Source organism: Tasmannia lanceolata, unplaced genomic scaffold, assembly GCF_043159265.1.
Source record: "Tasmannia lanceolata isolate RefF3 unplaced genomic scaffold, GAP_Taslan_0.1 ptg000109l, whole genome shotgun sequence".
In the NCBI taxonomy this organism is placed as follows: domain Eukaryota; kingdom Viridiplantae; phylum Streptophyta; class Magnoliopsida; order Canellales; family Winteraceae; genus Tasmannia; species Tasmannia lanceolata.
In genome coordinates, this window is record NW_027518786.1 from 149,027 (window position 1) to 174,565 (window position 25,539).

The window sequence follows — 25,539 nt, forward strand, 5'->3', positions numbered from 1 at the left end:
AGATATAATAAAAGGCACAGTACTTAGATTTTGAAATCACCTTAAAATTAGGGGTGCAACTCAGGTCAATTTTTTGGAATTCGGGATGAGCTTTCACCTTAAAATCGGGTTAACTTCAGGTTGATTCCATTTCATTTTTTAGCAAAAGCTCCACCCAACCCGACCCAAGCTGTACGCCTAAATAAAATTAGAGGACTAGGTTGGGTTCGGGTTGGGTCCATTTGCCCAAGGCCTCAACCCTTACCAACACACAAAATTAAATCGGCCCAACCCAACCCAACCCAACCCAACATAGGATGAACCCTTCCGGTTCGGGTTGAGCCCGGCCTAAGTTGAACCCATATTTATCATTTGAGTCCAGTGTCTAGCGCAATAGGGTTGTTTTCATAATTCATTTAGAAGTTGCTGCCTTTGTAAGTAGAGATTAGAAGGGGAGTCCCTACGTTATAGGATCAAAAAACAGAGAAAAAACAGATCCTTTTTCTTTTGTTTCTTCTTTTCTGCAGGCCAAAACGCCAAACCAAACCCAGAGCTGCTGCAGACAAGGAAAGAAAGGAGATTCCATTGGTCTCTCTGATCTTTGATCCAAGTTAGTCAATCTATCTCTTATAGTTTCTCTACATAGGAAATTTCACCTCCCATCATCACTTCTATAGCTTATTTTTTATTTTAGTAGGTTTCTGGAGTTGGGTTTGTGAATATTTTTATGCTATTTTTCTTTTATTCATTTCTTTCAATCGTTTGATTTCATTTCCCCCTAAAAGATTGGATTTGGATAGGTTTTTGGAAGTGGGTTGTGCACATTTCTACAGATTAGCCTTCCTTGAAATCATATTGAGGAAGAGATGGGTGTTGATGCAAAGGATATTGTAGTTTATGTGAGAAAAGGTGTGATATTTTCCATCAAAACTTGTTATAGATCTCTTTGTGATCATCCCTTTGTTTGGGTTATGGTGTTTTGGTCTCTCTTACTCTATATATTTTTTCCTTCTGTCTTTGGTTTTTTTGTCTCTTCTTCCCCTATTATTGTCTGCACTGCTGTTCTTCTTGGAACCCTTTTGAGTTTTGGGCAGCCCAATATCCCCCAAGCTGAAGAAGAGGAAAAGAGGAGCCAAGAGATCTCTTCTTTAAAGGCTGGGGGTGTTCCTAATGATCTTGTTGTTAAGAAAGATGAGAGCTTTTCTTTAGAATCCCATGTAGAAAAGAGAAGAGAGATCGAAGAGAAGGTGATAAGAAAGACAGATATGGGCAAACAAGGCAATGTAAGGGGCAGTAAGATGGAGAAAGGTGTGGTTTCTTCAAAAACCCATGATGCAGCAGAGGTTTTGATTGGTAAGAATGTTTCTATTGAGGGTGTTGAGAAAGAAATTCATGGAGAGAAGAAAGTGATTGAAGATGAAGAATTTCATGAGAAACAAATTGAGGATGTAGTAAAAGTTGAAGAAGATGGTCAAGGCCAGTCAACTGAGCATCAAAGGAAGGAAATAGATAAGTCCGTGGATGAAATTGTCGATACCCGTTTGGATGGTCACATTGATTCTTCTTCATGGAAAAAGATTGATGACCATGATGAAGCTTCTGATTCTGGTTCTGATTACACGGAGAGTTCTTCTCCTGATGCTTCCATGGACAGCATCATGCCGATGCTTGATGAGCTTCACCCACTTTTAGACTCTGAAGCTCCCAAGCCAACTCATATATCGGTAGACGATTCTGATTCCATTTCTCAAGGGTCCTCCCCAAGTAATGAATCAGATGGTGGTAGTGTTGAGTTAGCAGAGGAGGCTGAAAATCAGGAAGAAGAAGAGGAGGCGCACGAAGATCAACGGGATGGAACTGCAGTCATGGTCACATGGACGGAGGATGATGAGAAGAATCTCAAGGATCTTGGTACGTCCGAGATCGAAAGAAATCAAAGGTTGGAGAATTTGATCGCAAAAAGAAAAGCAAGGAAGAACCGAAGATTTGAATCTGAGAAGAATCTGATTGAGTTAGATAGTAATGAGTCTGCACACACTGGCACGTCGATTAGTGAGGAACTGACTCGTCTTCAATTTCAGATCCCTTCTGTTTCAACAACAAGACACAACCCCTTTGATCTTCCCTATGGTTCAGATGATATTTCAGGGTTACTGCCTATTCCCGGTTCAGCTCCTTCGGTTCTATTACCTAGGAGGAATCCCTTTGATCTTCCTTATGACCATACCAGTGAAAGGGGCACTCTAATGGGGGAGAGCTTGGGCCAGCAAGAGTCCCTGACTATGCAACAGAGAGAAATCTATTTTCGAAGACATGAAAGCTTTACTTTAAGAGCATCATTTCCAGGAGAAATCAGGCAAGAAAAGAATGATGTTAGGTTGAAGCCTTTTTTTGTACTGGAGCGATTTGTTTCAGAGGAGGCAGCTTATACCACATATCAAAGGCAATTAAGCGACAAGAGTGATTCTAAGATGAGTTCTGTTCCCGAAACTGATACTTCTTCTGTTGTAGACCGGGAAGAACGCAAAGAGCTACTTGAACAAGACTTAAATCTTGAAGGGGAACTGATTTCTCCCACTAACCGTGCTGCCGAACCTGTTGAACAAGAAAGTCAATCCTCAGAAGAAGTAGATTCAGTGGAAATCGAGCAAGAACAGAGTGATAGTGGCGAGACTGATTCGAGTGCTTCTGATGTCAACGAAGATCATCAAGATACTGATGCTTTGGAAATGGTGAAAGATGAAATTATCCATGAAGAAGAAACAAGTACTACCATTTCAGACATTTACGTGGAGCATGGTGCTAACAAAGTATACGTGGAATCAGAATTGGTTGAAGAGAAGCACGAAGGATCGAGCTCCTATTCATCTAAAGTGAATGAAAAGTATTTTGAAATGAACACAAATGAAGGATCAGGTAATCTTGAGCAAACAAAGGGTGGTTCTTCTAAGTGGTCTAGCGAATCTGTGCTATCGGCCGTCGTAGATTCTGATCTTCTGAGCAGGGGTGTGGAAGGAATTGATGATGGACAAGTTGTGGAACCCGTTTATGATTCGAGCCCATCAGCGATTGAGAAAACCCTCTCTAACATGACAGCAATAGAAGAAGATTTATTTTATGTGAATGGGGGGATTCTCAACTCTACTTCTTCTATAGCATCCAGCACACACATTGAGATATCAGGAGGCTTACCATCAATGATGCCGTTTGAGAGAAACACTATACCTAGAGGTGGAGAATCTATACTAGATGATGGAAATGCAAAAAAGGAGATGACATCCAGTAATGAAAGGTTGTGGTTTGCGTCACCAAACTTATCTGCCGTAGATGAAAATGAATCAAGATCAAGGGAAGTAACAGAAATTAATGAGTGTGATGTTATCCAAAGTGGGTTTGCAGGAGTTAGCCAACAACATGATAACTCCACTGCACCAGAATCAACCGTTGATCAAGTTTTGGACGACTCAAGTTCGTCTTCATCAGAGAGTGAATTGACGGTGGATGGTCTGATGGATGAGGAAGCATATGATTGGTCTTTAGAGTCTCAAGTCTCTTCATCAAATTTATTTGATAATTTGACTTCATTTGCATCAGAGAGAATACAGCCTTTGACAGGGGAATCAGCAGTTTTGCCATCTTTCAAAGGTGGTCTTGAAGAATCTCAGGTAAGTTTTTTTAATTATTATTATGCCATCTGGTTTTAATGGTATTAAATAAGATTTTAAACGTAAAGAGAAGCATGAGGCATGTCAATCTGAGTTTCTATATCTTGTTAACAGATAATGTTATCTAATCTGATTTTGAACATGATATATCTTTGCACCAGAGAGATTTGTCTGGGGAAATCAATGATGACAACAATGAGAATGAGTTCCATGAGCCGGAAGACAACATTTCTTCAAAAGTGCCTCCCTTAATTTCTGTTCTTGGTCGTGATTCAAGTAGCGTAGACATAATAGAACAGAATGAAAGCATGGAATCTTCAATCTTTTTGGAGACCAAGTCAGAGGTTGTTGAAGATAGATCTGCTGAATTTGATGCAACCGAGCGACATTTAGAGTCATTTATTCTTGTGCGATCTGCCAAAGAGGTCGAAGCGGCTCTTAATAAATCCATGACCCAAAAAACTGGCACAAGTACCGAAGAACCGAGCGCTGGAAAACCAGGTGATGAAGCCAAAGAGATATCTGATGATTTGAGCTCCAGTGACGAAAAACACAAGAATGCAGTGTCTGGTAAATCTACCTCTAGCTCCAGCTCCAGCTCAAGTTCAAGCTCTAATCATTCTGATCGAGAAGTTGACGACTGAAAAAGGGGAAAGAGACAAATTGCTTGTGTGACTTCTGTTATGGTGTATCTTGGAGCTCATGGATTTTTTTTACAGGTTGGGTTTCTGGTTATGATTTTTTATAGTAGTTGTGTTCTTCAAGAATTTAATTTTAAGTAGCTTCTGTTTTATGGAGTACCTCAATTACTTTATTTCCTTCTTTTGAGAGTTTATTTGAGGCTTATGTGATTAAAAAAACCACTTCTTATGTTCATATTGTAAATTATATGTTGCAATGTAATGCTTGCGAGGTTGCTGAATTTTGGTAACTGTAGATGTCTTCATTCAGTTCTTTATGGTTTAAGAATCTGATTGATTGCCTAAAACTGGATATGATTTTTGTTTGGTGTCTTGAAGTGTACCTGTGAGGATTCTTTTGATCGTTTGACAAGTCTTAACTTGAGGCTTATTTTGTTTTCTTATTTTATTTTCCATTATTTCTTCAATGGAAACAGGTTACTTTCATTTCAGTTTAGATCTCAGTTTCTTATATTCTACTTTTGTTTGTCTGTATGGGATATGCTAGATTAATAACTTGAATTGCTAATGCAGGAATATCTTTTGGGTTCATAAGATACCTTAGGGTCTCCCACATGCATATAGTGTTGGGTATACATGTGTATGGTATAACCCTAGTACATGTTCTCATATAAGCCCAATAGATAATGGATCAGGTGTAGTGGGCCCATATCGGCTGGAGCCCATTAACCTCTTATAACCCTAGTGTATATATATATATATATATATATATATATATATATATATATATATATATATATATATATATATATATATAGAGGAAAGTGTTGGTGAGCTTAAGCTCACCAAACTTATGGTGAGCTTAAGCGCCCCAATCACATGGGTCCCACATTTTCCGTGGTGATCCAAACCATTCATTTGCAAGGCCCTATCATAGATAGGGTGTGTACCAAAAATCAGCTCCATAGGATCATCCTAACCCCTCCATTTGTGGAGGACAAAAATGGGCAGATTTGTGTACAAATAATGTCTGTCCATTTTGACCTCCACAAATGGATGGGTTAGGATGATCCTATGGTGCTGATTTTTGGTACACACCCCATCTATGTAAGGGCCTTTCAAATGAATGCTTTGGATCATCCTAACAAAGTAGGCCCCAATGTGATTGGGCGCTTAAGCTCACCATAAGTTTGGTGAGCTTAAGCTCACCAACACTTTCCTCATATATATATATATATAGGGGCTGGAGGCAACAAACTTGGTATTCCAAACTAGATACCTTGGGTGTAATGCTTCAAGCACTCTTTGCTTGACCTAATTACCTCTAACAATCTTGAAGCATTATTGTAAAACCCTAAATGCTTTTAGCTTCTCTTAATCATCTCTTGGGAACATTTTCACCTCCCTCAAGATTCGGTTTTCTACTTCAGCCCTATCAGATTTTTTTTAATCGGGGTTCTCACGGAACTCTCAATTCACTCTCGTTGGCAAATCTGGGTTGGATCTCACGAGAGCTATTTGACGAAGAAACCCAACATCTCTGCAGATCCTTCTTGGCTGATCCGGTTGAATTCACGTTTTTTGATTTTTTAGAGGGTCCTTGGATTGGATTTCTATATTGTGTGTTGATCTTGGAGGTCAGTTACCAACCTCAGCCAAATTGGATCTTCCACAACTTATCTCGGGCAACCCCTCTATATTTATTGCCACCCTTTTTATTCTTCGTTTTGCTCTTCTCACAAGAACAAAAGCAGAGCAGAAACCCTTTTGGGTTGTCTTGGCCTAAGAAACCCTTTTGGGTTGTCTTGGTCAGTGAATTTCTTTTGGATTCGAACCATAGTGGCCGAGACTTTTGAACAACATCCCACGGTTGATTCTATACTCAACTTGGCTTCGCTTCTTGGATTTGTTTTTTGAATTGGTCTATTGGACCTTGATTCGGTTCTTGGATTTGGCTTGGATTCGGTTCTTGGAGCTCAACTTGGATTTGGTTCTCTTTCTTTCTATAAGTGGGTTTCTTCTTTTTATTCCCACCATAGTAGAAACAGTGTGAGGCAATTTTCTTATTCGTCACCCTCTTTCCGATTTGGAGGTTTCTCACGTCTTTGGAGGTTTCACACGGCAGTGGAGGTTTCACACGTCTCATGGCTCCATTAAACCTGCATAAAAGCTTGAGTCACTTTAAGTCGAAGAGGAATTTGTGTTTGGTTGGGATTTCTCAAAACCCAACAGCAACTTCGATTGGAATTTTGTGTTCCTTTTGGAGCCCTCTTCCTCGCTTATAGAACCTGGCGATTGTGTGGGTTACAACTTTTTTAGCCGAACCCTCTTTGTGATCAAACCTTATATTGGAAATTGATATTGGCAGCCCTCCCTCACCGGTTGCATATTGGCATCTCATTCTTGGTGGCCGAATTGCCGAATCTTGCTGGTTCCTTTTCACCAGTTCGTACACACCTGGCCTCGGGTTTGGCCTTGGCTGGTACTTTGTTCTTGGTTCACCCTCTGTAAATCCTAATTATCATTGGGTTTGGGTATTCGCCTTGGTTGGTTTGTCCTCGCCTCGGGTATTACCTTAGTGATAATTTCTTGCTGTTGGGTTTCATCTCGGATTCGGGTTTTGGATTTGGTCCGCGATTCTGTTCTTGACTTTAGCTTTCGCAATTTGGTTCTTCAAATCAAGTGCACTCTTTCCAATTTGTGTTTTAATCTAAAAAATAACTAAAATGGAAAAGATTGTAATTCCCTTTGAGATGGTCAAACTTCAATCGTTTGGAGGATCTGAGTTTAATTCTTGGAAGTGAAAGACTCAATTCGGTCTGAAATATTTGAATGTTTTCTACACCGTCTTGAGTACTTCTGCTGATTCGATTGAAGGTGTTGAGGAATCTCAATGGATTCGAGATGAGGATTTTTGCAGAGACTACTTGTTGAACTGTCTTTCAGATCGTCTAGCAGAAACCTATCGCAAGTTTAACATTGCTAAAGAAATTTGAGATAATTTAGATGCTCAGTTCAGAAAGGTGGATGAATTGTCCAAGACTCACCTTGTGGACAAATTCATGGATTTCAAGTTCTAGGAGGACATGAAAATCACTCTTCAAGTAACTGATTTAGAGAATTTGAGATCTAAATTAACCAATGAGAAAATGGTAGTGTGTGATCTGTTTCTTGTGGGTGCAATAATATATAAGTTACCATCTGCATGGCACTCTTTCAATACAGAGATGTATAGAAAGAAGGTGCAAGTGGGACTAGATGATCTCAAACGATTCATTCGAATTGAAGATGAGAATAAAGCTAGGAATAACTTGGAGATGGTTAGACAGCAATAGTCAGCTGCTAACACGGTGATATATCCCAAGAACTTTCCTAATAAATCCAAGTCACCTAAGAGTGATATCCTCAAGTTGGAAGCCAAAAAGACTGTCTTTAAGAAAAAGAAGTGCAAATGCTACAACTGTGGGAGATATGGTCACTTTGCTGTAGATTGTAGGCAACCTAAGATAGTTAAATCTGACACACCATATAAGGAAGCTACTATGTTAGTAGGTAAGACTGAGCCTAAAAGTTTCACTGCCCTGTTGGGCAAAGATAAGGCCAGTACTTCAGATTGGTGGTTAGATACAGCTGCCATTTGTCATGTTTGCAACTCAAAAAAAAATAAAAATAAAAATTCCACTGGAGTTACCGAAGGAGACTGGTACAGTGGCTAGTGGAGCAGACATGGAGGTCACTCACACTGGTACTGCGAACTTGGCCCTTTCTTCAGGTAAATAACTAACTTTATAAGATGTTAAAGTAGTTACTACTATTTTGGTATATGCACTTTATTTATGTGTGGTAGAGTAATTTTGATTGTTAACTCATACTATTTTGGCTATGCATATTTGATAGATGGTATGTATGGTTTGAGTTTAGAAAATGAGATTGTTAGTCAGGATAGTTCACCGCTAATTGATCCTAAGTTGTTACACAACCGATTGGGACATGTAAACTATCAGAAAATGATCCAACTTACCAACACTCAAAAGATACCATTATATATGTCAATTAAATTTGACAAGTGTGAGAGTTAGGAGTGATAGAGAAGGAGAAGATACATATTGACAGGGTTCAAGGAATTCTGTGCCTCTCAGGGCGTAATCCTTGAAACTACTGCTCCTTACTCGCCTCAATCAAATGGTATAGGGAGTGTAAGAACATGACGTTAACTTAAATGTTAAACTCCATGTTAATGAGAGCTGGCATGCCTAATTGCATTTGGGGAGAGGCAGCTTTGACTACAAATCACATCCTAAAACTCTAAACGCTCCTCCATGAGATAGAGTACCTAAGGGTTTGGTGAGGACTTTGTGACCTGCCAATTGAAGAATAATCTATCTTCCTATCAGGAAGTGATGAGATCTAGGGACTCTATGTTGTGGACAGAAGTCATTTATGATTAAATGAGCTATCTGTTAGAAAATCTAACCTGGCAATTAGTCAATTTGTCAGAAGGGGCTAAAGACTATGGGCTGTAAGTAGATATTTGTATGTGATTATACAAAGTTTGTTATGGTCATAATCAAGCACTTAAATTGTGACATCAAAATTTGCTCTTTGTTATGGTGGCCATCCTCCTGTACTAGAAGATATTCTGATGTGATTATACAAAGTTTGTTATGCCATAATCAAGCACCTAAATTGTGACATCAAAATTTGACAAAGTAGTAAAGAGCTTTGGGTTTTCTGATCAATTACTCGGATAAATGCATTTACTATCGTTTTGTGTCAAATAAGGTCATGATATTTGCTTGTATATAGATGTTTATTCTTGTTTCCAATCTCTCTCTGTGGTGAGTAATGTGAAACTAACCTTGGGTAAAGAATTCGACATGAAAAGACCTGGGTGTTGTTAACACCATTCTTGGTATGAAAGTAAGTTTTTGAAAGGCAAGGAATCACCCTTGGCCTAGCCCATTATATGAAAAACTACTTTTCTTTTGGGGACGCAGTGAGTGCAAATCGATTGAGACACCATTTGATTATACCAAAAAGCTGAGACCTAATGAAGGAGCCAGTGTGAATCAGTTGGATTATTCTAAACTGATTAGTAGTCTCATGTATGCGATGAGTTGCACTAGGCAAGACATAGCCTTTACAGTTGGCATGCTGAGTCGTTTCACTAGTAATCCTGACCATGAGCACTGGGATGCCCTTATTAGGCTGATGAGATACCTTAAGGGTACTCAAAATTATGCTATTTGTTATGGTGGCCATCCTCCTGTACTGGAAGGATATTCTGATGCATCATGGGGCTCAGAATTAAAAGACAGTAAGTCCACCAGTGGTTATGTGTTTACCCTGGGTGGAGCTACTGTTGCGTGGAAGTCGAAGAGACAGACTTGCATTGCTTTGTCATCTATGGAATCAGAATTGTATGCTCTAGCTTCTGCAGGGGATGAAGCAGAGTGGATAAAGAATCTGATTATGGACATTCCACTAACTCGGTTATGGATTAATTCCTTAAGTGTTTTCTGTGATAATCACGCTACAATTACGATTATGAAGAACTCACTCTTTAATAGTAAGAGGAGATATCTTAAGCTGAAACATGTCATGCTGAATTATCTCATTGAACACGGGATTATCACTTTGATTGATGTGAGATCGAAGGATAATATGGCCGATGCTCTTGCAAAGGGACTGAACAAAGATTGAATATTCAAAACTGTGGGGGAGATGGGGTTAAAGTCTGTATAGACATGACTTAACCTACATTCATGTTATTTTGAATTTTCGAATCTCCCTTTTGGCCAAGATAGGCACTTGATATGTTTTCTTAGATGTTTGTGGTTGTTGTGTGTCATTCCATACATAGATGACATGCCTTTTTTTGAAAAAGGTTGGACAATCCATATATAGATGATACAACTTAACTCAAATTTGGTTATCCTTTTTGGGAAGGGTTGGACATTCCATACATAGATGATTCAGCTTAACTCAAATTTGGATAAGATGACTGTAACATTCCAAATGGAAACATAAAATGGTTCTTTGCAAAAGAAACTAGTTTGGTCTTGTTCTTTATTGAAATTTGACAATAATGAATGGTTCTTTGCAAAAGAAGCTGTTTAGGTCTTGTTCTTTATTGAAACTTGACAATGATGCTTATGGTGAGAGTGATACTGATACTTTTTTAGCCATTTTAAAATTGTACTAAGTTCTTCTTCAGGTAGAACTAGATACTTTCGTGAATTAAGGAATTGTAGTAAGTTCTTCTTCAGGTAGAACTAGATACTTTCATGTTTTCACAATTGGTTGGATTCATTTTCATGAAATCCATATTTGGTAATTCACAGGGATTGGCGAAAAAGGAGGAGCTTGTCTTGATTTGGACTTTGATGAGGATGACTTACTTGATGAATAAATCTTCTAAAGTCACGGAGACTATGCTTTCATTTCAGTATGTATAGAGTTCACTTGTTTGTGAAACTTTATTTTGGATCTCGGTGAGAATCATACCCCATGAATGAATTCCTCTAAAATCAGTGGAGTTCACTTATATGTGAAACTACCTTTGGTTGAGTTTAGATTGTATCTCAAACTCTTGGTTGATCATAAAAGTATTCGTGTTTTCAGTTGGATTACAGATCTTTTATGATATGGTGATATGGATGATTCAATATTTTGTTTGAACATCACACTATCTATCTATTGGATTGTGCTATATGTAGAACATAAGGAGGAGATTGTTGGGTATACATGTGTATGGTATAACCCTAGTATATGTTCTAATATAAGCCCAATAGGTAATGGATCAAGTGTAGTGGGCCCATATGGGATGGAGCCCATTAACCTCTTATAACCCTAGTGTATCTATATATAGGGGCTGGAGGCAACAAACTTGGTATTCCAAACTAGATACCTTGGGTGTAATGCTTCAAGCACTCTTTGCTTGACCTAATTACCTCTAACAGATAGAAGCTAAAATCAATTGTATGAAGTTTTCCAAATATAACTAAGAAACTTTAGGGCCCGTTTGGATAGCTTTTAGATTTGTATTTGGCTTTGGATTTGGGTTTCAAAATCCAAATCCGATGTTTGGCATCAATTTTTGACTACCGGATTTGGATTTGTTGAGTCAAATCCAAATTATTTCTTGAGTAACAAAATAAGAAGATCTGTTTTGATTTAGAAATGCGTATTAAAAGTTGTTATTTATAAATCTAAATCTGAGGCCTAATCATGTCGATTCCATCCCGACACTCGTCTTGACTCCATCGACCCCTAGGCACTCGCTATCGTCTCTCTCTCTGTTCGAAAGGAAAAGGAAAGCGGAAAAAATATCAATGGAGAAGAAGAAGCAGATACGTACAGGGAAGGGAGTATAATTCTTCTGAAAGGAAGAAAAAAAAGGAAGACATGACATGCTGAGCGCTGTAATATTTATCTGAAGCTGCTGAGAAAAAAGAAAAGGAAAGAAAGATTTTTTAGGGTTCATTTTCCCAATGCTGCCCTGGATCAAAAGCTCTTGGATGTCTGGATTTCCAAACCCGATAAGCCTCCCAATCTGTTTTCCTTCCTTTGTCTTTTCTTAGGTTTTTTTTTTCAGCTCCCAGGGTTCCGTCTTTAAAACCCTATAAGATAAAAAAAGAAAACGAAAATTCTCTCATTTGAAGCTCTAGATCATGGAGTTAGTGCTGATTTCTTGATTTCGAGACTCAATGAAGGAGTATCGGTGGTTTTGTTTCAATCTCTGAGCATTCGGGACGATGATTCTGGAGTTTGAATCCGTTGCCCTTCTTTATATGCACTAATTTGAGTGTTTGGTTTTCGGTGGAAGGATCACATATTTTTATATTCAACCCAATTTCCCCATGTAGAGCCAAAAACTATTGCTACCTGTACAGGAAGCTCCCTTCATAACTTTGAAGATCTGGAGGCAACATAGGAAGTTAATGACTCTGAACCTATTTGGGAAGCAACAACTTTAGTAAGCTGTTGTTTCATCAGCTGCATGTCAAATAATAATGAGTAATATTTCATTCGTCAAACTACAGGCCGAGCAATTTGGAGAAGAATGCTTTTCTGGTGCCTCTCAGCTTTCAGTTTATTCTACTTTTCAGTAAACCATAGACCCCACTTGTACTTTTGCAGGGTCCTGCAGGTAAAGATCCCTTTTGTCTATTTATTTTTATTCCCCGCGTAGCAATGCTTCTTGGAATTAATATAGAAGCCAAGTAATACCAATAAAACTCTTGAAAATTCTAACTTAATTTTGTTTAAAATAAACTAATAAATGCTAGCATTTGATATTCAGGTTAGTTATATGGTCTAGTTGTCCTGTATCATCTCGATTTTCAGTTGCCGTCGTTAGAACTAGAATCATGCCGTTTCATTATTTATTTTTAGCCTCAACGAATGACATGCTTTCGCTATTACATTCATCAAATTACCCAAAAAAAAATCCGTTATGCTTGGTTTAGGCTCAGTTGCAATTGTCACAGTTGAAATAAATCAGTTCATACCTATACAGCCATCACCTTCCATTGCTTAGTCCTTTCCCATATCAAGCATGAGTTTCTACAAGCAATTTGATAATAGTCATTCATTTAACATTTTGGCTATTATTTGTGGATTAGTTATCTATTATGATTATACTTTTACATAGAAAGGAGGTTCATTTGATATTCAGGTTAGTTATATGGTCTGACTGGCCAGTAAATCTAGTATGTTAATCTTGCTGCCTACAATTGATAATATCATTTTTGCTTTGTTTCTTTGTTTAACCTACCCAAAAAAAATTGCATTTGTTTTTTATCTGTCTCCCTGTTTTATCATTCGCAATATTTGTCCGTACTTTTAAAATTGGCATGTGCTCCCTAGCCCTCTCACTACTTGATAAACTATGATTCCATGGAAAAAAATTTCATGGCAGCCAAACCTGACCTTAATACTCCAAATGCTGATTTTGAGCGAACCCTTAACATCAGTATTCATGCATCTGTTACTGCTTTAGCTCCTTTGTCATGGAAAACCAGGTTGCTTACCATGATAGACGCATGGTACCTTATATTTTACATTGAGTTAGCATCCCATGTCATTGTTTACTCATGCTTACAGCTCATATTTAATTTGAACTGGAATTTAAGCTTGACTTCTTATATTTTTATATTCAGTTTTCACTTTTCAGTGTTTGGAAACGTTTTGCATTTTTTTTTTTTTGAGAATTAACAAGGAATTTTATTAAGTAAAAGAGGGACAAGGTGTCCCAGTACATAAACCAATATAGGGAATCAGGCAGAGCAATGCCTAAAGAGACCCCATAATATCATTACAATTAATAACATTTTCCATTTTTGGATAGGCTATTGATAATGTTTTCAGTTTTCAGAGCTCACTGATGTGATATTTACTTTTGAGATACGCTTTTCTATATTCTCCTTCATTTTTTTTTTTTGAATGATAAGAGATTGGTGATAATATTTCTTCTTTATCTTTGAGATCGTTTTAATTTACAAATTTTTGGAAATTGGAAGAGAACTCTTTGGTAAATAGAAAGAAACAACAATTACAGCAAGGGCAATGCTTGCCTTAAAACAAAAGCATCTCTACCTATTCCCTCTTCAGCAAAGGAGTTGCCCAAGTCAAATTTACATTACATTTTGTGTCCAATAATCAGTTTGGACTCACAATCGGTTCTAAAAATCCAAAACAAGCAGGGCCTTAGTAATTCAAGACCCCAGAGAATCCCTGGAAGATGTTTCCGGCATTTCTTCCCTTAAAACCCTCACTTTTTGGGTGCTTCCTATGAAACCCATGCAGTAGGGAAAAAACCCTCTCATCAGAGATCTAGAATCTCTAGTTTCTTTCAGCATCATTTTTGGAAGGGATTAGAAACTTGTAGTTTAAGAAAGAGTCTACTTTAGTTCTTTGCAAGTAGAGGATGTCAATATAGAAGTCTCTTTTCTGTTTCTTATGCCTATGGGCTGGTTTCTGTGTTCTCAAATTAGCACAAAGCAGTCAGTTCAAACTACAAAAGGTCTAATTTTAGAAACACGATTGTTAAAAGACTGCTGGAAGGGTTGGGGTTGGATACAAGCTAGTGCAGAGTCTGTTTAGAAATTATGAGTTTTTGTTACTGTTTGTATAAGCAAATACAATGAATGAAAGGGGACAGTTTTGTGTTCTCTCTTCATATTGATTTGCAATTGGTTTGAATTTTCTGTTCATATTTTTATACTGCAAATCCTGTGGTGTTGGGTGGTTGCTTGATTCAATACCACTTTAGTTTCTTGACCCCTACTGGCTGTTACAACCATTAGCTCCTTCAGAAGCTATGTTACTTGTGGTGGTCCTTTTAATAATATAAGGGGCCGCCAGTTGCTGGCTCTCTATGTTTTTCTTTAAAACTAAAAAATGGTGCAACATCATGTACCTATTTAACCGTCCTTTGAATCCTTGTTGAAACACCTTTTCTCTACGGTCCTCCTTTTTATTTTCAAGTTTTATGTTGAATCGTTCTGTATTATTCAGTCATCAGTGCACGGTATGTGAGTTTTCTAAGCCCCTCTTTTTTTTTATGTTTTATGTCGAATCATTAGTGCACAGTATGTTAATTGCACAAAATTCAGCATTGTTTTCCTTTTCCCCTTCCCCTGAAAGCTTGCCATATGTATTCCTCCTTTTCATTAAATACGTATCACCACTATAATCAGAAACTTATACTTAGATGCTGCTCCTGTTTTTGTATCTCCTTTCCACTCATGTTATGTTCGATATAGACATGTCACTACCATCATTCACAATTGTCCCCATTAAGAGTTTCTTATTACCATTCAAACAGAAACCAATCCCACTTGTTTGAATTTTTAATATGTAATTGGATTGATTATAATCATCTTATCACTAATTGATCTTTATTGAGACAATGACTACATTCAATGACTTTCACGCATCGAAGTTAAAGATGTGTTACAACCAATCCCACTTTTTCCTGTTTTCATGTGTTACCCAATCACAGATGCTATTGTTTATTATAAGTGAGTTGTTCTTCTTGCTAAGCTGCTATACGTGACTATTGTTGCACATGACTTCCATTTTATTTTGGGAGATGATATTTTCACCCCCCCCCCCCCCCCCCCCCCCCGCGCATTACGTGCACACCCCCCTTATAGCGTGATTTGACGTGAAAAGTGGGCAACTTTATGTCAAATCACGTTATAAGGGGGGTGTGCAAGTACTGCAGAGGGGGGGGGGGTGAGAATATCATCGCCTTTTATTTTTATTGATGTGTGTTCTCTCTTCATATTGATTTGCAATTGGTTTGAATTTTCTGTTTATATTTTTATACTGCAAATCCTGTGGTGTTGGGTGGTTGCTTGATTCAATACCACTTTAGTTTTTTGACCCCTACTGGCTGTTGCAACCATTGGCTCCTTCAGAAGCTATGTTACTTGTGGTGGTCCTTTTAATAATGTAAGTTGTCGCAAGTTGCCGGCTCTCTATGTTTTTCTTTAAAAACTAAAAAATGGTGCAACATCATGTACCTGTTTAACTGTCCTTTGAATCCTTGTTTAAACACCTTTTCTCTACGGCCCTCCTTTTTATTTTCAAGTTTTATGTTGAATCGTTCTGTATTATTCAGTCATCAGTGCACAGTATGTGAGTTTTCTAAGCCCCTCTTTTTTTATTTTTATGTTTTATGTCGAATAATTAGTGTACAGTATGTTAATTGCACAAAATTCAGCATTGCTTTCCTTTTTCCCTTCCCCTGAAAGCTTGCCATATGTATTCATCCTTTTTCGTTAAATAAGTATCACCACTATGATCAGAAACTTATACTTAGATGCTGCTCCTGTTTTTATCTCCTTTCCACTCAAGTTATGTTCTTGATGACGCCCAAAATCTGACTGCACGAACAAGCTTCGTAGAACCTGTGATCCTGCACTCACAGAGAAAGCGTCAGTGGGCCCGGAGTTGTGGCTCCGGACGACCACTTCGACACTCAAGTCAGAGATTGGTAATCACAGACAATGAACGGTGGATAGGGGGGAGGGCCAAGATAAGTTACCAGACCAAAGGAGGAGAAGGATAATGGAATGCCTCTTTGCTTGAGTGTATAGACCCCTTTTTATAGGAGAAGAGATTCGCGATCTTGGAGATATCAATTAGGCCTTTAATTTAGCCCACGTGGTGCGTGATGGATGGAGAATGAGATCATAGAGATATGATTTCCTGCGATTCCGGGCGGAGATCGTGGATGGTGATTTAGGCGGGATGTTTTGATTTCAAAAGCCGCGCCTTACATATAACGGCCGTCCGGATTAGTCGCTTGGGCGAGATCCCCACGATTGTGTTTGATTTCCCTGGTAGCTCAGTACCGGTCAAGGGAGAATTATCAAGGAGGTCCAATCAACGTTCGCTACAGAGTGTTGCTGCGAGGGTTGTATCGATCCAATTGAGTGATGGAGAAGGGGTTTGAGGGTCGGTACCATGTAAACCGATTTTACCCCTAACATACTGCCCCCTACTTTCTTGTCCCTTTGTAAGGGTCAAGGAAGTAGTTAAATTCTCAAGCGGTGAATCGGTGCCGACTCTCTAAAGATGATGGAGTTGAAGCGCCTTTATCGGGAATCGGTGGGTGAATTCAATGTGTCACGTCGCTTGATAGGCGCGTTATTCTATCCTTATGGGTTTTCGAGAAACGGCGGAAACATTTGAATCCCGCCTTTTTTTTTGCGCGTTTTTTCGAAAAGCCGGCCAGGTTGTTATTTTCCCGCTTCGGAGGAGATTTCGAAAACCGGTGGGACATTAAATCCCGCTCGATTTTCCCGCCTAACGATCGTTATAAAATGGGAGTGAGGGAAAGAACTATTCGCCATATCTTCTTTCTTTCCCCTTTCTCTCTCCCTCTCAGTTTTTCTTTGTTGAAAATGTCTCAGGAGCTTGTCGGCGATGATCAACCAGGGCGATAATTTCGGTGGTAGAAGTGAATTCGCCATCAGATAGAGAAGAGGAGCCTCCGGTTTTCGTCGGGGAGCCGGTGTCTCGGAGAACCAGGGGATCGCAGAGGGATTTGGTTCACCGGAAGTGGTGACTCCAGTGGCCGTGATTTCCCCATTGGCTGGTGTTGAGGGGGCGGATCGCGGCTCCCAGAGTAAGAAGAAGCGGAAAGTGGAACCCCAAGAGCATTCGCGTACCCCCGCTCCCTGAGATTGCCTCGCTCCTTGTGACGTTCCTAGCTTCGTTGCCAATTATAAGCAATCTTTGAAGCATACTATGGCGAGGGGATGCAGGGTGGCGGATCAACTTCTTCGGCAAGGCTCGGAGGTTCTCCGACTAAGGGCTAAAGTTGAGAAGTTGGAAATGGAGAACGAGGCCCTGAAGGTGATGTTACAAGGGGTAATCGAAGGCGATACGAGGGTCGGCTTCATGTCACCTCGTCCTGAGCCTCATCTGGAGGAGAATTCGCCGGAGGAGGATCCTGAGGAAGACCCTGAAGAGGATCCGGACGAATGATTGCATCCTCGGCCACGACCTTGGCATAGTCAGTTTGAAGCCTCCTCCCGTGGCAAAGAAGATTGTGCCAAGCGGGTGTCGTGGCGATGGTGAGGTCCAATGTCTGGCAGTACTTGGTGGTTCACCAGGCGTATGATACTGAAGTCCCCGGTGTTGAACCTCCACAGTTTCCTTCTCGAGCATCTGGTTAAACATCCCAGTAGAAGGCCGTTTGTTTGAGATGGTGAATTGTCAGCCGCATTTTGCTTTTTGTAGTTAGCTGTAGTTCAGTACGGTCTTGAGTGTATTTTCTTTCTCGCATTTGGCCTAGAAGCCCTCCTTTTGTAAATGTTCTTTTACTTGTGAATAAAATGATTTTTGTTATTTCTGTTGTTTCCTAGTAACACTTTTTGTTCAATATTGCAAGTAGTGCGTAGATGTATGGTAGGCACGTCACTTGATAGATAACAGTCGGGGCCGAATGTATTCGGACCTTGGCACGAATTTCGCATAACGCGGGAATATCAGTTTTTCCATATGACACTCGGTACCGGAGCAAGTTTTACGTTAGGGCTACGGGTAGTCATGTCTTGAATAGGTGCCTTGAAGAGACACGTGTAACAGTCGCGACTCTTGGGTAATGACGGTTTTTTGCTCTTTAAATAATGATGAGAAAACGACGTCTTTAATGCTCTTAAAAGTCGTGCGTGGATTACGGGACGCCATGTGTCATCTAACGTTAGACGGACGCGACTTTTGATTTTCCGCCTTCGGGTCTTATAAAAGCCCGCCTGTTTCCATTTTATTTTTTACTTTTGTTTATTTTTTTCCTCCCGTCGTCTCTTTCTTCTACTCTGGCGAGATTCCGTTAGATTTTTGGCGTAAAGTCCCCTTTTTCCGGCGAATCGTCCTCCTTTTTCTGTCAGAATTTTCCGTTTTGCTTCGTTCTCTTGCGTTGCTCGAGGATTCGTGAAATTTCAAGTTGTCCGGCCCGATTTCTTCTTTCTCTAAGGGCACTGGTTCGTCTTCTCCGGCGAGCTTCACAGCTTTTCTCTCTGATTCCACCGGTCCGTTTCTCAACCCGATCTTTGTATTTTATTTCTTTAAAATTGTCATGTCGGCGATCACGGATTCACAGAACCGGTCGATTGAGCCCATGGGAATGGAGGAATCATCCTCTTCTCCCCGGATCCCATTGGAAATGGAGGCGGAGAGCATACCGGAGCAATCGTCGGCGAAGAGGCGTAAAATTAAGGCCAAGAAAGTAGGTGGTGGCATGATGATTGAAAGGAGTGGAGGGTCACAGAAGAGGTAGCGCCACGTCCAAGAAAAGAGGTAGATCCGATTCTTCCCCTCGAACCCCCAAGTGCAGCAGAGTTGGTGCCGAGTGATGCCCCCGTAATTGCTGCGTTGGTTGAGGATAGGAGTGATTCACGTTCGGCACCGATGGATGTCCAGATTAGGTGTCTTGCTAGGGAGTCGATGGAGCTTCATAAGCCACACGTGCCTCCTGGCAGGATATATCGTCCTGAAGTTACCATGAGCTCAATGGGCATTCTTCAACTCTCAGATCTCAGGCGGTTGCGGAAGAAGTATCATATTCCAGATGAGTATAAAGTTTGGCTCCCTACCTCCAACGAGCGGGCGTGCAGTAGCAACATGGAGGGGGAGACAGCCTTCTACAAAGAGGTTATTGAGGCGGGTGTCCGCTTTCCTCTTCATCCGATTCTGATATACTTTTTTTATTTCTTTGGCTTGGCACAGTCCCAGATTTTTCCAAATGGGTGGAGGGGCCTCCTGGCGTACATAGTAAAAAGTAAAATGGTGAGGGCTCCACTATCCTTGGATGTTATTCGGAAGTGTTTTCTTATGAAGATGAAAGGGGACTGGGTAGATGTGGCCCAGCGTCGGACATTGATGATCATGGGCGGATCTCCGTCTTCCATCAAACGGTGGAAGAATGAATTTTTCTTCGTGAAGCAGCCTCAAACAGCCGAGTGGCGATTTCCCTTTGATTGGAGAGAGCCCAATGAGGAGAAAATGGGGCTGAAGTTTTCCTTAGGAACATTGAGTCAGCTGGTTTTTAGCGATGTTGTAGGTAGGGGTATGGAAGTAGGAAAGGAAAGGTTTGATGTTCGGGATTTTAAATCCGAACGGGTATTGGTCAAATTTGGTTTAAGTAACGTTGTGGCAGATTCGGAGGATGAGGCTCGGGATGAAGGTGAGGAAGAGTGGGAGGAGTATGAGACGAGTGTTGACGAGAGTCATTTTGGTGATTCCCTCTTTCGACCTTTTCCATTCTTTTATTTACTTCCTTTTCACTGTATCGTGACTTGTTTCTTGGTTTTATCACAGAAATGGCGGCGCAAGGTTCGGGCCCTAATATTTTTGCATCGGTAATGGAGGAGGCGAGGAGATTGAATGCCGAGGAAGTAGCTCGGCAGAAACAGGAGAGAGCCTTGAAGCACCAGGCGGCTAAGGCTAGAAAAGGGTCGGTGTCGACCGTAGAGTCCAAGGATGTTGCATCTCTGGAGAAATCTGTACATGGCAAGCGGCAAGCTGATTTGCCGGGGAAGAGCCCTAGCAAGAAGGGTAAGTCGGCAGAGGGGGAGGGTCTTAAAGGTAAAGACCCAGTTGTGACTCAGGTGACCCTGCCCGCCGAGGGTTGCGATGGGACCCAGGCTCTTTTTAAGCTGGTGACTCTTTCGAACGATCAGGCGACCCAACAGGGGCCTTATTTTGATCCTAATTGGAAGGTGGGGGTACTGAAGATTCTGCCCTTTGTAACCCGAGGGTGGCTGTAGAGATGGCGATGACGAGCGTCTTACCAAGAGACTTGGCAGAGATCGAGAAGTGTTCGCATTATTCTTTGGGCCGGGACATGGTCGCTTTGGCGAAGAAGGTGTGTGCTTTTATCTTTAATTCTTTGAACGTCCTTTAGGCTTTGCGAATATTTATTTCTCCCCCTTTTATTCACAGTTGTCAGATATTTGTTCTTATACTTCGCGGCGCATGGACAAGTACCAATCTTTCTATGCTCACACGTCCAAGGAGGTAAAGAATTACGCGGATTCACGGGCGAATGATAGGAAGGTGTTCGAGGAATCCTTGGCAGATGCAAGAAAGCTTCAGGCGGATGCCCAGGCTGAGCTTCAGAGGGTTAAGGATGAACTTAACCGAGAAAAGGAGATCCGTGCTAACCTCGAGAAGGTGCGGGATGAGATTGTGCAGCGAGAAGGAGAGATTCGGTCCCTGACGATTGCCGAGTTCTGCCAATCTCAAGAGTATCAAACGGATATGGCACTTCACGTCCTAGAGTTTGAGGCGAAGGGGTTCATTGACTGCCGAAACCAGGTTAAGGCCATAGACTCCATATTTCCCGTCGACAGGCTGGAAGGACCGCCTGAGACCGAACTTTCCGAGGGAGAGGATTTTGAGGCGACTGAAGCGAACGAGGCGAACCTCACGGTTGCATCTCCTGGAGCGGAATCCTCTGTTCCGCCCGTTGGAGCGCCCTCTGCTGTAGAAGATTTGGAGAAGGATGCTTAGGGGCAGGGCCCTTGCAATTTTCTTTTTGCTTTTCTTATGAATTGGTTCTATAAGACTTAATTTCATTTTGGTGTTGATGGAAGGGTTCGTCCTTCGAGGCGATCCCTATTTATGGTGATGTATTTGAAACATTTTTACTTTTTACTGGTGATAGTAAATTTTTTCCTGATTCTGGCAAGATAGTATTTTGTAGATAGACTCTTCACCGAGCCTCTTTGGGCATCGGTTTATGGGTCATATCCTTCAGGTAGATAGACTCTCTACCGAGCCTCTTCGGGCACCGGTTTATGGGTCGTATCTTTCAAGTAGATAGACTCTCTACCGGGCCTCTTCGGGCACCGGTTAATGGGTCGTATCTTTTAAATAGATAGACTCTCTACCGTGCCTCTTCGGGCACCGGTTTATGGGTCATATCTTTTAAGTAGACAGACTCTCTACCGGGCCTCTTCGGGCACCGGTTTATGGGTCGTATCTTTCAAATAGATAGACTCTCTACCGGGCCTCTTCGGGCACCGGTTTATGGGTCGTATCTTTTAAGTAGATAGGCTCTCTACCGGTCCTCTTCGGGCACCAGTTTATGGGTCGTATCTTTCAAATAGATAGACTCTCTACCGGGCCTCTTCAGGCACCGGTTTATGGGTCGTATCTTTTATCCTTCGTTCGTAGCTCGTTCGATTTGGAGATTTATTAATGCTGGGGAGTAATCGCTTTTGTGGATGGATAATCGAAAAGGAGATTTCATTACTTGGGGAGAATGATCACATTTCTGCAATATCACAGAGGCAAAGAACAAACACAGATTTATTGGAAATAAAAAAATTGAAACGAACTACATTACTGGTAGAACTTTTTCAGATTCAAAATATGCCAAGTGCGGGGAATGGGGTTGCCCTCTAAGTCTTCCAATTGATACGATCCTGGCTGGAGAGTACGGGATACGCGGTAGGGTCCCTCCCAGGTGGGAGCCAATTTTCTTGAGTTGCGAGGGTCGGAGACTTCAGATCGTCATAGCACCAAGTCGCCCGTCCTTATCGCTCTTTCCTTCATCCTAGAGTTGTAGTATCAGGCGACTCTGTGCTGATACGCGGCCATCCTGACTCAGGCTTTTTCTCTAGTTTCTTCGACGAGGTCGAGGCTACTCCTTAGGTGGTTGGGATTAGCCCTCTCGTTGAATGCCTTAAGCCTTGGAGAGTGGGCTCCAATTTCAACAGGTATGACCGCGTCTACCGCAAAGGTGAGGCTGAATGGCGACTCTCCTGTCGCGGTCCTGGGGGTGGTTCGATAGGCCCAGAGGAGATTTGGTAATTCTTCTGCCCATAAGCCCCGGGCGTTTTCTGCGCGTTTCTTCAATCCCTGTAAGAGAGTTCGATTGGTTACTTCCACTTGTCTGTTGGCTTGTGGATGGCCAACTGAGGTGAACTGTTGTTCGATACCGAGTTTTCCGCAAAAGTCTTTGAACCGCCGGCTCGCAAATTGGGTTTTGTTGTCAGTTACAAGGACCCGCGGAATACTGAACCTACAAATGATATCATGATAGAAGAAGTTTTCCGTTTCTTTGGAAGTAATTTTCTTCACTGCCTTGGCTTCTACCCATTTGGTGAAGTAGTCATTGGTGACATACATCATTCGGTGTCTCTTGGTCGAGTTTGGAAAAGGCCCTAATAAATCGATTCCCCACATAGCAAACGGGACTGGATTGGAGATGGGTTTGTAGGGGACTGCAGGGAGACGAGGTACGGTAGCGAACTTCTGGCATTGTTCGCATTTTCTGACGAAATCAGATGCGTCTTGTTGAAGGGTTAGCCAGAAAAAACCTCGGCGAAGGATTTTGTGAGCTAACATCTTTCCTCCCGAGTGATCACCACAGATTCCTTCGTGGACTTCTCTCATGGAGAGTTCTCATGGCGAGTTCTGCAGTGGAGGGTCGGAGGCATTTCAATAAAGGCCATGAAAAGGACCGCTTGTACAACTCCTGTCCATCGAAGATGTAATAGGCGGCCTTGGCAACCAGGCGTCGAGCTTCCTTTCTATCTGAGGGTACGACACCGTCTTTTAAGTATCGTACTATAGGATCCCTCCAACTAGGTTCCTCGTTGAGTTGTAGGATTTCTTCTCTCTCAACGCTAGGTTGAGAGAAGATCTCGGTATAGATTTTTCCTGGTTCAGACCTTCCGGACGAGGCCATCTTGGAGAGAGCGTCAGCGCGGGTATTTAAGGTCCGGGGAATCTGTACTATCTGGAATTCTTCAAAGGTGGAGATTTTCTTTCTCACCTTTTCTAGGTATTTGATCATCCGCTCTTCTTTAGCTTCGCTGAAGCCATTTACTTGGCTGACCACCAATTGCGAATCACTGTGGACTCTGATCCGATTGACTCGTAATTCGGCGGTGAGTCTTTGTACATCTCGGACTTCCTTCGGCGCTGTAATTTCTAACAGTGCTTTTATTTTTTCAGGATTGGCCTCAATTCCTTGCTGGCTAGAAATTTTTCGGAGGTAACCCCAAAAGCACACTTGCCGGGGTTCAACTTCATTCGGTTCCGTCGGAGTACGGCGAAGGCCTCTTCAAGGTCGGCGATGTGGTTCTGTGCTTTGAGGCTTTTAACGAGCATGTCGTCGTCATATACTTCCATGTTCTTCCCAATTTGTTCGGCAAAATTTTTATTGACGAGACATTGGTACGTGGCGCCAGCGTTTTTTGAGGCCGAAAGGCATGACTTCGTAACAAAACAACCCTTGGTCGGTGACGAAGGAAGTTTTTGGAATGTTGGGACCATACATTTGAATCTGGTTGTACCCGGAGAAGGCATCCATGAAGCTTAGCATCTCATGCCCGGCGGTGGCATCAATGAGGTGATCGATCCTCGGTAACGGGTAACAATATTTGGGGTATGCTTTGTTGAGATCCGTGAAATCTATGCAAATTCGCCACTTGCCGTTGGATTTCCTGACCATCACAACATTGGCAAGCTACTCCGGGTAGCGAATTTCTCTGACGAATTTGGCATCGAGGAGTTTATCTACTTCTTCCTTGATGTGCTTTTGTCTTTCGGCGGCGAAATTGAGTTTCTTTTGTTTGACCGGCTTGGAGTTTGGGTCCATGTTCAGCTTGTGGACCGCTACATCGGAGGGAATTCCCTGCATATCGGAGGCGGACCAGGCGAAGATATCCGAGTTAGTCTTTAAGAAATTGACGAGGTCAGTTTTAAGCTTACCTGACAGGAGAGAACCTATTTGGACGGTTTGTTCGTCGGAGCCGTGGAACAGAGGAATTTTCGTGAGTTCATCAACCGGTTCTCCCTGCTTTACCTCAACCCGAGGGTCGGGACCACCAATGGAGAAAGTTTCTTTGGCGGCCTTTTCTTTTTCAACAGGGCGGCGTAGCACTCGCGGGTTTTCTCCTGGTCGCCGATAACTTCTCCAACACCACGTTTTGTGGGAAACTTTATTTTCAAATGGGCAGTGGAAACCACTGCCCCCTGTTCATTCAGCGCTGGCCTTCCAATGATCCCATTATAAGTGGAAGGGACGCTGACTATTACGAAGGTTTGCATGACGGTGCGCTGGGTTGGGTGAGTTCCAAATGTTACGGGGTGTTTGATTTTTCCTCGTACCTTGATTTCTCCTTCGGAGAATCCGAAGATGGACCAGTCAACAGGCTCCAGCCTATCACTGCTGATGTCCATTTCGGCGAAGGCGTCCCGATGGAGGACATTGACCGAGCTTCCAGTGTCTATCAAGATTCGCCCCACATTAAAGTTGGCGATGGTGAGTCGGACTACCACAACATCATGCTGTCGATCTATCGTTCCATAATCTGCCTCGGTAAAGGTGATGGGTACACTGGTACTTGGGTCCGTCCTTGACTTCTTGGAGGGGTTTTCTATGGAGTTGATTTGTTCCACATAAAGTGCGCGTCCTTCCTCGGTTGGTCCTCCGGACGCCGGATCTCCATAGATGGTGTCAATATTTTTGGTGATCTTAGGTGCTTCCTCCTGATCCGAAGCTCTTTGCCTATTGCTTTCCGCCCGGTGGTTTGGCACGCGACGATGTTCGTCCGACCGGTGAATTTTGGATCTGGGTCGTTGTTGGCTCCTTGGGGAATTTTGAAGGTAACGATCAATCCAGCCAAGGCTCGTGAGTCTTTCGATTTCATTCTTCAAATGATAACAATTGTCGGTGGTGTGCCCATGATCCTGGTGAAAATGACAATATTTGCTGG

The 25,539-nt window shown here is 41.7% G+C and overlaps 1 protein-coding gene across 1 annotated transcript in view; it reads left to right on the forward strand.

Moving 5' to 3' along the window:
* The first annotated feature begins 389 nt into the window (after nt 1–389).
* The window catches only part of LOC143865792 (uncharacterized), a 28,113-nt gene continuing 2,963 nt past the window's right edge, over nt 390–25,539 (forward strand). The window contains exons 1-2 of the mRNA XM_077375894.1: nt 390–3,644; nt 3,806–4,363. Of these exons, the coding sequence (XP_077232009.1) occupies nt 846–3,644; nt 3,806–4,288 (3,282 nt within the window). The 5' untranslated portion in view covers nt 390–845 and the 3' untranslated portion in view covers nt 4,289–4,363. The remainder of the gene's footprint in view (nt 3,645–3,805; nt 4,364–25,539) is intronic.